General features: G+C 32.4%; 1 protein-coding gene across 5 annotated transcripts; it reads right to left on the bottom strand.

Moving 5' to 3' along the window:
• Positions 1–11,977: 11,977 nt before the first annotated feature.
• LOC109341482 lies at positions 11,978–17,524 on the bottom strand. Of its 5 annotated transcripts, none has more exons than XM_019579409.1 (10): positions 17,422–17,524; positions 15,879–16,216; positions 15,567–15,600; positions 15,108–15,338; positions 14,574–14,663; positions 13,598–13,663; positions 13,418–13,509; positions 13,287–13,334; positions 12,131–12,593; positions 11,978–12,083 (listed from the first exon to the last, which is right to left on the bottom strand). In XM_019579409.1, exons 2-9 carry the CDS (start codon positions 16,208–16,210, stop codon positions 12,482–12,484), a joined length of 1,005 nt encoding a protein of 334 aa, XP_019434954.1. In that variant the 5' UTR covers positions 16,211–16,216; positions 17,422–17,524; the 3' UTR covers positions 11,978–12,083; positions 12,131–12,481. The 5 variants fall into 5 exon arrangements, with proteins under 5 accessions (XP_019434954.1, XP_019434955.1, XP_019434956.1 ...); XM_019579410.1 differs by having other exon boundaries at positions 15,879–16,213; XM_019579411.1 differs by having other exon boundaries at positions 17,413–17,517.
• Positions 17,525–17,941: the final 417 nt, after the last annotated feature.

Below are 17,941 nucleotides of genomic sequence, written 5' to 3'. Positions count from 1 at the left end.
AATCTATAAATGTTGTGCTTCGCTCCATGTTTATTACGTGTTGTTCTGTTTCATCAGTAAGTGTGTTTCTATTGACTATTTTATGTTTCTTTTTATAATTTTTTTGTACTTGTATTTGACTAATTAGTGATTGTCTCCTTCATTGTCTCCTTTTATGATTAGTCATGGCATCCGAGAAGAAGAAGATAGGAGGAAGAAAATACAAAGAAATCTAAAAGAGAGCAATACAAGGCACAAATAAAAATGGAAGTTTTATTAAAAACAATATAAAAAATGATATTCCTAAAAAAGAATGTGTATGTCAATTTTGCAATAATCTTCAATCTCTATGTTTAATTTCTTACCACAAATATTTGAATATTATTTTGCAATAGGAAACTCTAATTTTTTATCTTTGATTTTTCAGCAATTCTTAACGATTACAGGAGACGATGACCCTGATAATGTGGAATATCTTAATTCTATTCTTCACTTAGGGAGTGATTTTTTCAACTGATCAGGGACACTTTGAACAAATTATTTTGTTAATTTATTTTTTGTTGTTTTTCTTTTATCTTTTAATTTATCATGAACATTTTACTTTGGCAGTATTTTGGCAACAACGAACTTTAGTACTTTGAATGAAGAATGAACAATTATTTTGGATGTTAATTTCTAGTTTGTTATTATTTATTTGGATGGTTGTATTTTGACAGTTCCGTATTAATAAACACAATAAACAAATTAACAGCACTTAATTTTCATATTTTTTTATATTTTGACAACATTGTATTTTGCGGCAACATTCAATAACCAAAAGTAACATTGTAACTTGACAATTATTGTTAATATAATATGTTAATTTAATCGCACAACTTCAAGAAATAGTTGTTAATTTAAATCCATTAACAGCTGAAATTTAGGAAAACGTTGTTAATTTGGATATTGAATTAAGTGATGGCTTAAATGAGTTCAGTTTAACAACATATAATTACGATAGAGTTATTAATTAGAATCTATTCAACAACGTAAGTTTAAGAAAATGCTATTAATTTGGATGTTGAATTAAGCGCTGGCTTGAATGAATTCAATTTAACAACGCATAGTTAAGATAACACTATCAATTAGAATCTATTTAACAGTGCATACTCATGGAAGCATTATTGATGTGTTATTAATATAAGCTATTAAAAGCTGGATTCACCCTGGATATTTAACAGCGTTTTCTCCCGTAATAATTATGGAAGATGTAATATCAACAATGCATCCCTTAATATGTGTCATTGAAGATGTTATATCAACAACACATCCTTTGATATGCACTGTTGAAGATGTCATATCAACATCGCTTTCTAAAGAAAGTGCTGTTAAATGGTTAGTACATTTAAATATCTAAAAGTTGATTTAGTTCTCTCTACGCTCTCAAACTTAATCGAATAGAAAACATCATATTCTTAGAAACCCTCACAATCTAAGAAAACCTCAAAAAACTTCATCAATGGCTTACCAAATTGGTGATCATGATTATCATAGTGGTGACGAAGCTACACCGACTCCATAAGACAAGCAAATCGTTGTCCATAAATGAACTCCCCATGGAATAACTTCCATGAAGAATATCATCCATGCAAGAAGTAAAGAAGTGAAATAGAAGTTCAATGGAACTCAAAAGGCCAACCATTAAACTCGAAGGGCGGAAGCACATTTGTTAGCTAGATTGTGGTTGTGGTTAGGCAAAATGTGTCGATAACATTTAGCAAATGGACTCATGTTAGGTTAAATGTCTTGAAGGAGCATATCTAGAATGAAATAACAGTAAATTTATGTATGTGTTTAGGCAGTAAGGTCGTGGTTAGGCAGTGTGTGTGTTTTTGTATTTTCATGCAATTTACATATATGTGTTTGTATGTAATGTGTGTATATGTGTTTGCATGCAATATAATGTATATGTGTTTTCATGCAATATAATGTTTATGTGTTTTCATGCAATATATATGTATTTTTTGTGTATTCATGCAATGTTTGTGCTTTCATGCAATTTATATGTATTTATGTGTTTTAATTTCAGTCAACTTTTGATGTTGGTGAGGAGTATAAGGATAATATCCTTAAATTAACCAGCAAGGCTCTCCAAGAATTCAGAACTGAAGCCGGAAAATGTATTTGATATGCTGATAGCAATGTCAATCTTAAACCTCCAAAGAAATATGCAAATGTCATTGAAGATGAGGATTGGGACAGTTTTGTCACTACATGTAAACAAGACGAGTCTTTCTTGGTAAAATCATCTTCTTTGTATTGACTTTATTCTTATATATGATTTTGTATATACATATATATGATTATTGATATTAATGTCGTTTGTTTTTGCAGAAAGTAAGTCATTAAAACTACAAGAGGGCATCTAAGCCTTTGTATGCATCCGAGCTTCTCAAGCGGGGTATAGAAGAATTGAAGAAAAAAATGTAAGTATTGTTAATTCGTAAGTACATTATTGGTTATGTTTTGTATCCATATATCTAATTATATTATTATTGGTTATGTTTTGGCAGCTGAAAAACAAAAGTGATGCACATTTGACTCCATATGGAGTAGAACTCGATGTTCTATGGGTGGATGCCTGTAAGAACAAGAATGATGTCATCGATAGTGAACAAGTTCAAGAAGAAGCAAACCGTGTTGTAAGTGCTTCTTTTTTAATTATACTTGATTTCCATACTTTATTTATCAAAATGGGATTAATTAACATTATGTTTTTCTTGATTTGTCAGGAAAAGGAGGCATAGCACCATCATGTGAAGGCACTAGGATTGCCTCAGTACCTTGGTCGTATCCAGGGTGCAAAATTTGGGGTTAGTCAGCAAACATTTGTACCCTATCCAAAGCATGCAACCAAAACCCAAATGAGTCAGGTTCAAAATCAATTGGACATCCTCATGCAACGGTTCAACGAATTGGAGCAATCAATGAAGGTGAAGGAAGTTGAGCGGCACTTTTCCTTCAAACATCAATGAGATTTGCACACCTACTACTTACAACATTCCCATTCTGATTATCATTCTTGAGGTAATTTAGTTAAACTATTTTAATTTATATGTCATTTACTTTATAGTCGTAAACTAATTATATGTTTTAACTAACATATAGGGAATCAGTGTTTGCATACTTTTCCTAGATATTCCATCTAGCTGAGTGGTGGGTGTCGGGAAAGTGCACAACTCAGTCGATGCTCTGCTGCATGATGCACGTATCCCACACCATCATGTGAAGGTCTCGATTGATGTTGCAATTGATGATGATGCATTGCTACCAATTCCTATCGATGAGGATATCTTCATAGTTGGAGGGGCTATAGGAACCTTTGTGGCTTCGCCAATAAACCTTGTATAAGTAGTTCCTTCTAAGCTATGATTTCACCCTATGCTCACTCATATTATATATTTTGATCTATAATTGATATTTTTTATATCGAATATTTAAGGAAAATGTACACTCCACCCCAGTAACAACCCAAAGACTAAGCCATCTACGGGGATATGAGCTCAATGCCATTTATGGGGGATGTGAGCTCGAAGCCATCTACGAGGGATGTGAGCATCAAGAAGACTACCACCTACTATACTCAGCTGTTTGAGCATGTATAAAAGTTGGGAGATTATATAATGATTATATCATTTGCCAAGGAAGTCTTCAGGCATAATGTTCATGAATACATTATTGTCGATGAAGTCCAAGATGTATATAAACATCAATGGATGTGCAACTTCTGTATGTATATATATATTAAGTACTTCTTTGCAAATTTTGTGTTGGAAGATAAGAAGAAGGTGATCTTCATATCCCCACATGTTACTGCTTTGGTGTGGAGTGGTACTGACAAAAGGAAGTTTGGGGAACAGACAAAAAAGTTGCAGACACTCTCTTGCACCTTTTAATACCGAATGAGCATTTTTTAATTGTCTTTTGTATTTTTTTGTCTTTAGTATGTTTGTTGTGCTTAATATGTCCTAACCATGTGAATATATTTTGTTAAGCGACATTGGCTTTTGGTTGTCATTAATCGGATCGAAGAAGAAATATACTACTTTGACTCATTGCCATATTGTGATCCGAACCAGTACACCGGTATGAGAGAAATGTTTACTATGTAAGTGGACTACTCAATTAAGCTTTTAGTTACACTTTCACTTTTCTAGCTATTTAGTAATTAAGTAGATTTTGTATTGTTTAGAGGGCTGAAAATTTACAGAGGTTGTGTTCGTTCTAGAAAATCACAGCAAAAAGTCAAATGGAAACATATAATGGCATTGACACAAATCATCTCAAACTATTATATGTATAATGTATTTATATTTCAATTAAGGTTATACTTATATGTTTAATTTATTTTAATTATAGACCCTACCAAACAAATGATAAAGATTGTGGCTATTATGTGCTTAACTTCATGAAGGAGATCATTCAGCAGTGGTCAACTGATGAATCAAGTTTGTTGGCAAATCATACACAGATGACCAAGTCATCCAGATTAGGGAAGATTGGTCACAATATGTATTTAGTATTACTATAGAGTAATTTACGGAAGTCAATGTATAACATAGGTATTGTATATGTTTTGGTGTACGTAATATATGTTTCTATAACAGTGCACTATAATTAATATTCAATATATAAATTCAGTTGAAATTCAGTTGTGTTCATATAGTTGTGATTTTGTATTTCTTTATGCATTCAAGTTGTTGTTATGTTCTATTTCTAACTGTTCAATATGCATTTAGGTTATTTTATGTTGCATGCTTAACTTTATAGAATTACGAATTATGGTCTTCAACATCGCTTTTTTAATAGTATGATGTTATATAGATATACAACAACAATTTTTAACGATGCGTTATTGTATAGATATACAACAACGATTTTTTAACGATACGATGTTGTTTAAGTTAAATTCAACAGCGCATTCTTCAAGAAGCGCTGTTGAATACTTACCTCTTATATTATTTTCTTTTATCTATACAACATCGCATTTTAAAGATGTGTTATCGATATGTTCAACAATTAAGCACATGCAATAGATACACTATCAGGTTTTAATTAATTGTAATTATTTCCTTTACAAATTTCTTTTATCAATTGAATGTTATTTATTATTATTATTAATTTTTTAATATATTCAATTAATTGAAATTAATCGAATGTCATAATATCATTATTAATTTGAATTTCATTAAAAAATTATTATTAAAGAAATTTAATATATCTTCCACAATGATTCATTCAAGTTGCACTATGGAATACTTACCTTCACTATATTTGAATGAGAAGTCTTCCACATCACTTTTTGTAGGTGACACTGTTAATTAGGTCCAATTTACAATGCTTTCTTCATTAAGAACTATTGAAGATGCTATCAGACTATAGAAAATTTAAATGTCCTCACATTCTCACACATTTAGCAATTCCAACATTCATTTACTCAGCAATGAAACTCATTTACTCTTAAAATCGACCTCAAAAATCATTTAACATCATCATCATTCAACACAAAAAATCACCCTCGAAAATCATTCGCTCATTGAACATAAAAATCATTTAATATCGATTTTGAAAATCATTCGTTCGTTCAACCGAAAATGAACCTCCAAAATCATTCACTCATTCAACACCAAATTGAAAGTGAGTTTTCCTTATAAAAATTTGCCTTTTTAATTACATTATATTTTGCTTGTATTGAGTTATAAATATTTTCCTTATAAATGAGTGAAAGTGATTTCACTCATTTAGCTTGTATTGAGATAGGTTTCTGACCTATTTCACTCTATTACATTATGAGTTAGGGTTCCCCTATTTTCAATTACATAATAATGTATTTGTTCTGCTTGTTGAACTTAACTCAAGCATTAGGGATTTATGCTCATTATATTTTTTTGTCAATTCTTTTATAGATAATGGATAAAAAATGGATGAGTGTCAATCGATTGATGAAAGAGTATGAGGAAGCACTGTGTGTTTTTAGACCATGCTTCATACATTCATTCATTCATTCATTTTTAGAATTGTTAAGTTGCATATTTTCATACTCATTGTATGCCATATAGGCAGATAGAATTGCATGTGAGATTAGTGAGAGATCATGCTTAGGGATTAAAATGTCATCCATTGCATGTGATTAAATGCGTTCATCATTCTATCTTTCTTGCATGATTCTTTCAATTCTTTTAGAGATTTCTTAGGGTAGAAATTACATGTTCTACACGATTCTGATCTTATACATATTCATAATAATTTGTGAGATTTTTATAGGGTTTATAGCTTGTTCTTAATTGTAACATCTGAGCTATTTTGTGCTTCACATTACTCTGTTTTTGTTGTGCTTTTTGTAACAAGGAAAATTGTCTCTTGGTGTCGTACCACCAACGAGATATAGAGAGTCTTCACCAAGACTTGGAGGTCTTGAGTTTAGAACATACTCTTGGTTAGGGCTGAATTGTGGGAAAGGTTTTCTTAGACGATAAGTGAGGTGAAACCAAGGTAGAGGTTTTGGGAATTCAGGAAGGTAGCGTTCAAGGTCTTGTAATTGGAAGTGTGTATGTAATATACATTGGCTTCAATTTTAGTGAATAAAATCTCCCAAGATCGGAAGGGGAGGACTAGATGTAGTTTTGTAGTGGACCGTAAAACGAACAAATATAATAACCTTGTTGCAGACTGTTTCTTACCCTTATCTCTTTATTGTTTTAAGTTGTTTTTAATTGCCTATTGTAGTTGATAATTTGAATATAGTAACTATGTCATATCAAGATCATTTATATTCAAATATATTTGCTATATAATTTCTATATAATTTGTAAGTGGATGTGTAATTGATCCATCCAACAACTGTCTGTTAAGTGTGATTTAATCGATTAAGTTAGTCATTTAATCGTTTAACTGAGTGATTTTCTAGAATAAGGCTTCGATGTGAATAGCGGTAAGTGGGAATTGTGACACATATTCAACCCTCCCCCTTCTAGGTGTATTATGTCATTGATACCTAACAAGGGGGATAACATAACTTTTGCAATCAAAAATTGAATTATTACAATCAAGAAATAAATATCAAAAGATATTGGTTTGTCATCATCAAATTAGGGGAAATTGTGCTGAAGAGCCTTCTCCTAGACCTCGGCTAAATTTTGATGACTTGATGCATGAAAAGGAAGCACACAACTAATAAGATCTTTTATTACTTTCAAGATTAAGTTCTTCCTTTCTAATTCTATTGTTTCTCTATATCACGGTGCTGTTAGAAATGATTTTCAAAACATTCTTATAAACTTAAACTAGGATTCAAATGATTTTCAAATATTTTAAAATGAACTTTTAGAAATCTGAATGACATATTACTAGAAACAGAGTAGCAAGTGACTTGATACAAATTAAGAGGTTATTGGGAAAAAAGTAAAGAAGAGTGGTCTATTACCCAATCGAGTAATTGGTTACCTTAATCGATAGTAAGATTGAGTAATTAATTATTGTGACTAAGTAACCAATTATCTAGTGTTGTTGCAACAATTTTGAGTTTCAAACTGAACCAACATCTTCCATATGAACCAATGTCTTCTCAAATGATTTATATCTCTTGGAAAGGGCATAAGGACTTCTTGAAAGTATATATAATACATCCTAAGTCTCATTAATGAATACGCACTTTCATATACAATTGTATACAACGTAAATTAAACTTTTATATCTTGGCATTCAAGTTACTTAGTTTTTCAGAAAACTTTTTATGTTCTTTTACAAAGTCTGGAAAACCTAGAGCATTATGTGATATTGATATTAATTGTCTGACAAGATTGACACCAAATGTCTGTGGGTACTATAAATCCTTAGCAATTCTTAGAATTCTTCATTCTTTGTATTAAGAGGAATCACCATAGGATTTGGAGAGGGGAAAGTGTAAAACAAACGATGAGGTGTAATTTTTTGTTTGGAATTTGAGTGAGAAACTTCAGTGAATCTTAGTGTGAGATATGTAAAGTGAAACTCAAATTATAATGAAAATCTCTTATGCATTCAAGAGCACTGAAAGTAGCAAGTGTGTAGCTTGCAAAGCTCAATATATAGGTGAACAACATACATAAAGTTAGGGATAGGCGAGGATAAGGTGTGAGATGTTTACGTGTAGTTCGTGAGGCTGAAAAGGGGGGTGCTTACATCCAAACATGTAACAAAGTTGAGTTGCTTCTTGCGTCTAGCAAATCGAATTTTTATCACTCGTCAGGACCCTTTGGTCTTTGCCTTTAATTTTTCCAAATAAAAATTACAATTAGACTATCAAATATTATTTTACTCATCCATGACTTGGGCCACTCCAAAAGTTGGGGAATCCCATTGTTGCTAGGCATTAGAAGAGCAAAGATCCATAAGTAAAAGACCACCTCTTGAACTAAAATTTTTAGTCCATGGTTCCATGAGTATTTTCCATTTATAAACTCTTTCACATATCCTTTATATCCAATCTGGTAAAGTTTTGAACTGATAACTTTGGATTATTGCATAGGAAGGTGAACATATATTGGCTATACAATATCTTCCAAAGACATTGCACTAGGATAAACCAGATGAGTTTAGGAAAAAGAAAACACAGTGGAACTATGGTGGGCACCATGACTGTGTAAGATCTAGAACCCCATAAATTTAAGCATTGGATTTGAACCAAGTCAAAGATAAGGTGCAGCATAGACTCTGAGACAAGTGTTGCAAATATCTCAATAGTTGCTAAGGAGGATCACATCATCTAAGATGAGAAGTGGTTTATCCATATCTCATAAGACAAAAGGGTGTTATTTTGTAGAGAATCCAGAAGAACTCACGTACACTACTTGACTTTAATGTAAGATATAACATGAACATTGACATGGACACAAGGTGCAACACCAACATTGGTAGACATGTAGGAAATGACTTTAGTATTAACTTGGGTGCAAGGGTGTAACACATGTATGGTTAGCACTGATCCAAAGTGTGTTGCATTGTTGTACTCCATAAGGTTGAAACGTTTGATGGAACTGACAACTTTGGACTATTGCATAGGTAGGTGGAGATATATTGTCTAGACAAGATCTTTCGAAGGTATTACACTAGGATAAACCAGATAAGTTGAGGAAAAAGAAAACACAGTGGGACTATGATGGGGACCATGAATGCATTTTCAAAGAAAGCTCCACAATTTCGCTAGACCAAATGTTTAAGAGGGAAATGTTAGGTATCAGTGGATAGAACACACCTAGAAGGGGGGTTGAATTGGTGTCACGGTTACCAATTACCGCTTTTTGCACAAAAGCCTTATTCTGGAAAAAGCCTCAGTTAATCGATTAACACTCTGTCTTAATCGATTAACTCACAAAAAACAGCGATTAACTCACATAAAACATCAAGTTGTGAAGTGGCTTATTGCTCAGCCACTCACCGATAATCAGATAAAGCAAATATACTTGAACATAATTAAACTCAATATGGCAATTTTACAGTATCCAAATTATCAACTAAAATTAGGCAATATTACAACTTGAAATTAAAGAGATTAAGGATAGAAAGAGCCCGCAACAAGGAATTTTATCCTGGTTCGTTTGCGGGTCCACTTGCAAACTACACCCAGGCATCCCCTTCTGATCTCGGGAGATTTTCTTCACTGATATTGAAATGAATGTATTTTTACATGCACACTTCCAATACACAAACTTAGATGCTCCCTTCTTGAATCCAAGAACCCAATCTCTTGGTTTGACTCACCTAATCGCCTAAGAAAACCTTTCTTACGATCTAGCCCCAACCAAGAAACGTTCTAAACTCAAGACCTCTAAGTCTTGGTGAAGACTCATTGAGCCTCTTTGGTGGTACGACACCAAGAGACGATTTCCCTTATTAAATCTTAGTACAAAAAACAGAGTACTATCAAACACAATGTAGCTCAAAATATCACAATTAAATCTCGACTAAAAACCTATACAAGACTCACAAATGAGCATGAATATGTATGAGTTAATTAATGTGCGAAAACAAATAATTTCTATCCTAGAATTCTTCTAAAGAAATGCAAGAATCATGCAAAAGAAGATAGCAAATGTTAACACATTAATCACATGCAATTAGATCAAAATTAAACCCTAAAAATGATACCATCTCTCACTATCTCACAATGCATTTCTCTCTGCCTAAATGACACAAATGAGCACGAAAAATATGCAACATAGCAATTCTAAAATGAACGATATGATGTATGGTGCAAGATCTAAAAACAAAGTTTATATAAAAAATCTTTCTAAGACCCAGTTAATCGATTAAGTGCCCTTTTAATCGATTAACGGGTTGTTGAGAATAACTGATTTCAGGTATTCAGTTATCTGTTAAAACCGAATTCACGTTAATAGATTAACTCATTCCTTAATCAATTAACTGACACATTTTTCAGCTAAATGGTAAAATGGTAAACTACCTATATGTTATGTTTATCAACTATACATATTTTAGCAATATTTATGCCTATGATGCATAAATAACATATATGATTAATGCATGAACATATAATAATCTAGATGACATGTCTCATCTAAATTATTTGATTATTTTTAAGACTTGTGAGAATTACACTTAGGTTTACCTAACCTAGACTCAATATCTAAGACACATATCTATGACTCTAAAAATGACTCTTGTAAGACTTAGTCTAGATATGAGATCCTTGAGTCCATGACATGTTGATTTGTTGAGTCATCTTCAAGCTTTCAATGAATCCTTATCTTCATCGAAACATAGGCAATTTCAGTGATCCTTCTTGTCTCATAAATCTTCTTTGTTCTTGTGTCTGTAATGCATTCAACACTTCTGCCAAGGTAATGCTTCACATATCCTTAGACATTTCTAGAGATAAAATTACAGCCTCATATTTCTGAGGAAGTGTAACTAGAATCTTTTGAACTATTCTAGAATCAGAAAATTGAATACCAATGAGTCTTACATTGTTGGCAATGGCTAGAAGTTTATCAGAGTATTCATTGATTATTTTTGAATCTCTCATCTTTTGCATCTCGAATTCTCGGATCAAATTCATCACTGGCATCCCTTTTGACCATTTTATCTCCTCGTATTCTTGCATAAAAAAGTTCCAAATTTCACATGTTGTTTTGAGTATCATTGTCCTCTTAAAAATGGTGGTTGAAACAACTGTATATAGACATGCTCTTGCTTTGGACTCTTTTTGCTTCATATGCTTCTCATTTTGAATTTGTGCAATCATATTGAATTGTTGGAAGAGTTGGAATAACATAATCTTTTTCAATGGCATCCCACAGATCATTAGCATCCAAGAAAGCTTTCATTCTAATAGCTCACACATGATAACTCTTTCCAGTAAACACTGGAGGTGAAAATGCAGCAGACACTACTTCTAAATTTATTTTGACAATAGAAGGTAATAGATAAAGTATTTTGGTTGTGTTTGATTTTGGTTTGTGTTTGTACTCAGAGATCCCTCAAGTTATAGCTCTAGATACCAATTTGTTGGTTATGTAGCCAAAAAATGCAGATAAGAAATGTGTCATCAAGAAGGAACATAACTTATACAACATGGAGAAAAAAACCGACGCAGAAAAAATAAATTCGTACATAAATAGCATAATAAGTCATATAAGTGCTCTTAACATAGGTTAAATATTCCTAACAATCATATTAGCTCTTTATTACCCAATGAATAGAAACAGAACATATTGGCTCTTTATTATTCTTTATTAACTAATAATAAATAGAAACATAATAGCTTATAAGTAGTCATCGTATCAAAATATATCACTAATATAAGATAAACTTGTCATTTTAGTTTTTTAGATCTGGAAAACTGTTGTATTTCATTTTCCTTTGTGAGTGAAAAGTGGTACCAGGGCTAGTGACCTTTTGTTTGCAATACTAGTGCAGATATGCTGCTTTTTCTTTTCAGCTTTTTTAGTCTCCCAAAATAAGAAATTACAAGCAAAACAAACATGTTCCAACGTTAACCTTTTCAAATCCATTCTCTCATCAGAATTTACAAGCATTTTTTTAACGGTCTTTCTTGAGTTTAACTTCCAGCATATTTTGTTTGTAATAATAATAATAATCTGACATCTTATACAAAACAACTATATATGCATGAGGTATTCAGTAATAACAGACATATGTCATCCAAGTGAACTCTGAAGAATTGCACAAGTTCATAATCTTGACTCCACAGATTGATTATAGTTCTGATTATGCAATTGAAAAATTCTGCTTCTATGCTCTGGGAAGCAGTTTTAATGGTAGCAGAACTAAACTCAGTTCTGGAAGGTTCACTGTATTGGCTGAGTTTCCATAATTTGTTTGAGCCATGAGCATTTAACATAAATCACCATCCACTTTGCAGTGGGGAGAGCTGGATGCAATTTTGGCACAGGCAAAACTGCAACTAGCTCTAAATGGACCCAACACAGATTGCGCTCAATCTTTAGCACTGGTAAGAGGAAGGGAACCATTTTGACAAAAAATAATGTTTCATTTCCACAATCAGCCAAAAGAAGCCATAACATGGAATATGCAACAATGCAATCAACAAATAACTGCAGTTCAGAAAAGGACAAATTGGATAAGACATTTGTAAAGTTTAAATAATTGGAGAAAAAGAAAAGAGGACATGGAAATAAAAACAATCCTAGACACATGCTACAAATGACATATTTAGTAAATAAAATGTGGCCCAGTACACGAGGCTCTCAATTATTATAAACCGAGGAGGATAGATGTACGTGGCCTTACCCTGCAAATGGGGAGAAGGTTTCTAGGATTAGGAAATGTGACTAACTTCATAGTCACTAAGCAACAATCTTACCATTACGCCAAACTCACCCCCTCTACAATAATTCTGTTGTAATGACTTAAAAATAGATTTTGAACGAACTTCTCATTTTCTTCCATTGTTCTACTTTTAACTGAAAAATTACTAGAATAAAAAACTTAAATGAAAATGTAGCAACCTTCTCACAAGCAAAAAAAGGGTGAGACTCTCACTTGATAGGATTTTAGGAGAATATATATATGCAGCCTTTTTTAGGATTTAAACTTGTAACCTCTTGGTTACAAGGCAAGCAACTTTACCACTGCGCTAAGGTTCACCCTCTCATTTCCAACAAGTATGAACGGAAAAATAAATATATGCAGTATGATGCAATGAGAGCCTTGGATGTACATTTAGTATTGTTGATTTTCTTGTTTGATTTGAAACTATTCAAATATGTACAGAGAGATATACATACCATAATGGAGCGTAGGGTGAAGACAAATCAAGAAATGGGTAAGGCCACCTGTTGGAAAGGGAATCACCACAATTGTTACTTAAACTATTGTATCTGCACATTCTGACTAGTTGAATTATAGCAGAACTTACCAAATTGAGATGCAAGCATGAATAATCCACTGAAGAATGACATAAACACCGGTCCATAACACAAAGTAAGAGATCCCAATCCAGGGTAGTTGCTGAAATATGTAGGTAAAAGTAATGCAACGTCAGTCTTTTTAAGCAATTACTTCATACAATGATATTCAAGATTATGAAAATATTCACCAGACAATTCAAAGCTGTATCTCCAAGGAGCAAAATAACATTGAGTGTATGCATGTTGACTGTCATCTACACAAGTTGGACAAAACTGATCAGATTAAATCATTCAAATGAATGATGAGAGAACAGATAACATCAGAAATGAAGGGGGTAAGAGAACAAAAGATTTCAGTTCAAGAACAACCAATGATATCAAGACCGACATATCTTATTAAATCAATTTTATAAATCTACTTAATATGTGGTTATTATTTCTTATTGTAATGAAGAATACAGCAACCGAGGGTGAAGTTTGGCAACAACATGCGTATACCTGAAGGAGATAGTCACATTTTCAGTACAGGCATTCTAATATTAATTATTTAGCATATCCATCAGATAATAACAAATCTCATCACGATTTAGGAATTACATTATTCTGTTTTAAATTCATAACATTCTCTATTTAAATTTTTTAGTGATATGGGATGTAAAATTCATTGCAAATTGAATCTTTATGTACCCACTAACCTTATTTTAGTTTCTCTGATGATCACAGAATTTATTGATCCGAGATACACAAAAAAAGTAGTGTGCAAGAAAGCATGTTCACCACAAGAAAAACTGCTTATAAAAAATATCTATACATAATGTCATGAACTATCATCTTGAAATGCAAACTGAAGGCGGAGCCTTAGATTCTGACAACTATATTGCTAAACTCCCAACATAAAAACTGAATTATGACATGTTCCTTCTTCGAAAATAGCCTTTCCATGGAGAGGCTAAACATATATCAGCACTAACTCTTTTAGCCCATGGATCAATTGAAATGACTCACCATAGGCCTGATTTGTTTATATAATAACGAGCCCTAAGTTCAATCATAACATAAACTCATTAGGTTAGGAAAAAAATAAAGAAAATTCAGAAACATTTAATTTGTAGCACAAAAGAGAGAAGTATGAAGTATGGGAATCTTCGGATGGTTGCTACTCACAAAGTTTAAATCATAATCCCTCAGGGTAAGAAATGGAAATATAATGAACCAATAAACGCAATCTGTGAGCATCACTGATCCTGCATTCATCTGTGTAAGGACATAAATTGAACATATTAAGATCAACATGAATGGATGTTAAATTCTTGACATGATTAAAAAGGAAATTGAGTTCAGGCATATATTATCCAGTTTATTTAAAATAATGATATAAGGTCCACAACGGAATCTACATTCAATCCTAACCTATTTAAATTTAGCAAACTAATTCATAACATATATCAGAATCAGATTAACAAGATTGGCTAAATTGCGTTACAACTTTGAAGGCTAAAATAAAATACATGATAAAAGACATAATGAAAGTGAAGGAGAAAAGAATAGAAGACTAGACCACACATAGAAAGAGAATAAAATATAGTGAGTTCTTCAACATATAAAGAAAAGAGAAACACATAACAGAGAAATGCTTGATTTTCAATGGACAATATTTATTTTTTCTATAAGCTACAACTGTTGACTTTCTGCATATACCTGGAATAAAATTTGAAAGATACAACTCCAAATGGTTGCAACTCGACTCTCATGTATATCAACTTGCGGATCAGCAACCTGATTTGTAGCAACCTGATTTGTAGCATCCTGATATAAAAGAGGCATGTTTGGCCCTTGCTCAGTGTCTATTCTAGCATAATTAGCATGAAGGGTGGTGCTTCTTGATTTCCTATACTGATAACACCCATAAGCTGATAGCATAGACGCACACTACAAAAAGACAAAAAGAAATTTCAGAGTTCAGACAATGAGACTCAAATTTGTGGTTGCGGATGTAATCGTGGTCGCGATGCCATTGCGGTTGAGGAGTGCAATTTAAACATTGATTTACATGAGTACTATATTTGTGTCTGAAATAAGCATCACAATGTGGTATAATATGATATATGACCAGGAGCTATACAATTGATGACTTCTTCGAAGAATTAAGAGCCATACCCCAAAGTAAATTGTAATTAAGGTGAAGGTCCACCTGCAAAAAATCCAAAGTAACCACAACCAAAAGTTAGAAGAAAATGGTAAAGAGAAGCACTGAAATAAAACTGAGTAGAAACCAACAAGAAAGCTTAAAATAATAAATGATTCTGAATCCAATTATACTTCTGAAATAAGAAAGAAGAACTTTTTCACTAGTATAGCTTTACTAAAACTAGGAAAATGAATCACCAAGTAAGGAACACCACTATGATCATGATAGGACCTATAAACCAAGTAAATAGTGAGAGAAGTCAACAAGATGGAAATACTTACTGAGTGTAATAATAAAATATGGTGCCACGACTGATTTGAAGTTTAGCAATTAGCGTCGCCAAAAGAGAAGCGAATGCAATAATTCGAAAAACTAGCAAACAAATAGGGTGAATTTCTTTAAGGCATGGTTTCCATGTTTCACCAGACAAAGTGCAGCTTGTGTCTTGCTGGTTTTCTTCTTTGCAGGATGAAAAATTCCTTGAACACTCATACTTCCATATTACAAGAATAGCAAGAACCATAGGCAATAAAACACAGCATGCACAAAGATAAACCCTCCAATTTAACCAATAGCTAAGGCTGGTTGTATCTGTGGTATTCTGGAGCTGCATTCTCTGCTAGAAAAACAATGATTCTAATGTCAAAATCACACATTTATTTCCAAGATACACCACAAAGAATGTAGCCACTAGATAAGTTTCAAAATGTCAACAATATAGTAACAATGATTGAGTAACTATGGTTTTATTAGGATAGCAGTTGGTCTCCGAGCACCAAATACCGCATCAAGAAATAACTGTGTTTTTATGCTTCTGGTTAAGAAATGTAGTACTTTCTAAAATGATTACACAAGTACAAAATGTGGTTCCCTGAATAGTATACAGTTCAATGCAAACTACAATTTAGTCAGATAACATTGCGATTACTCTTATTTTGCTACTTCTCTTCAAAGAGTTTTCTTGGTTTGTAAGACCACCAACAGGAATATAGCTTCTTATCAAGAATTAAAATGTAGAATAAATATTCACTTTCATTCTTAAAAAAAATTGTGTATCAATTTGATCCCAAAAATATAAAAAACCAAACCAGTGCTCAAAGATCAAGAATGCGAGTCAAAATAGTCTGTAACAAAAGTAATAAGGAATACTAAAAAGGACTAGTTTAACCCATTTTGTGCATTTCAAATTTCCAGGAACCAAGTTGGTGCATGCAAAAATTTTGAACCAGGTCCTTACTCTAAAATGTAATATCTGAATTAACTATACTTCATAATTTGATTTCAGCAAAAGCATAAATGACTGAACAAATATTTCATAAAACTAGAAGAAACTGATTTTGCAAAAACCAGCAATCACAATAATTAAATTTTCTGGTATATAATCAGGGTTATCACTGAACTAATCCCTTCAAAGTTCGTAACTGCTTCTCCCAACAACTGTCCCTCTCTCCTTTTGGAATCGAACCATGAAACTTTTGGTCAATATTATACTACTAGTCTAAAGCCTTGTTGGTATTACAATACTTCCATTAACAATAGACAGAACAAAAAACAACAGATTGAAGCAAGCAAAAAATCAGAAGGAAAAAACGAAATTGAATTTGTGGTGGTGAAACAAAAACAAAATAAATTGTAGAGAAGAATTGAAGATTGGAAATCATACGAGGAAATGGTGAGGAAAAGAGGATTCTGGATAATGGAGAAATGTGGAAAGAGAAGTTACCGATTGCAGTTTTGTGCCGCGATTTTTGAGAGAGTAATAATTTTGTATAATTATTGTAAAGCAATACATGAATGGCTAAGAAAACTAGTTACAGTACTTACTATTTTAGAGCTATATTAAAGTTCTTCCTTTTCTTGGAATGAAATGCTTACTAACTTAGGAAAGCTAAAAAATTCTAATCTCTTCTACGAGGAAATATTTCTATTTTGAGAAATTTATGAAATAAAAAGATAGACAAATAAAAAATCGTGTGGCTTTATCCAAATATAAGCGGTCCATTTTATTTATTTTATTCTTTCACGATCCTTCTGAAATTCAACCTGCTTTGCCTTGACGTTACAAACAAATGTATTATTGTCTAGTAGTCTGAAACCTCTTAGATTTTCTAAAAGATACATGTTGAGAGAAGTAGATACTCGGTACAAAAAATTAATTTCTTATTCATCATATTAAATGAATACTTTTAATAGTACTGGTATAAAAAAAATTGTTATCATTACCTAGTTTCAGATTCTGTCCTCCTAGCAGTTCTTACAATTGACACTATACTTTTCTCCGCAGGTCATGCTCTGCATGTTGTGGCACGTGGATTTTGACAATGAGAAAAAATTTATGCAACCA

Source organism: Lupinus angustifolius, unplaced genomic scaffold (assembly GCF_001865875.1).
Source record: "Lupinus angustifolius cultivar Tanjil unplaced genomic scaffold, LupAngTanjil_v1.0 Scaffold_468, whole genome shotgun sequence".
Taxonomy (NCBI): domain Eukaryota; kingdom Viridiplantae; phylum Streptophyta; class Magnoliopsida; order Fabales; family Fabaceae; genus Lupinus; species Lupinus angustifolius.
This window is presented reverse-complemented; position numbering and strand designations above follow the sequence as displayed.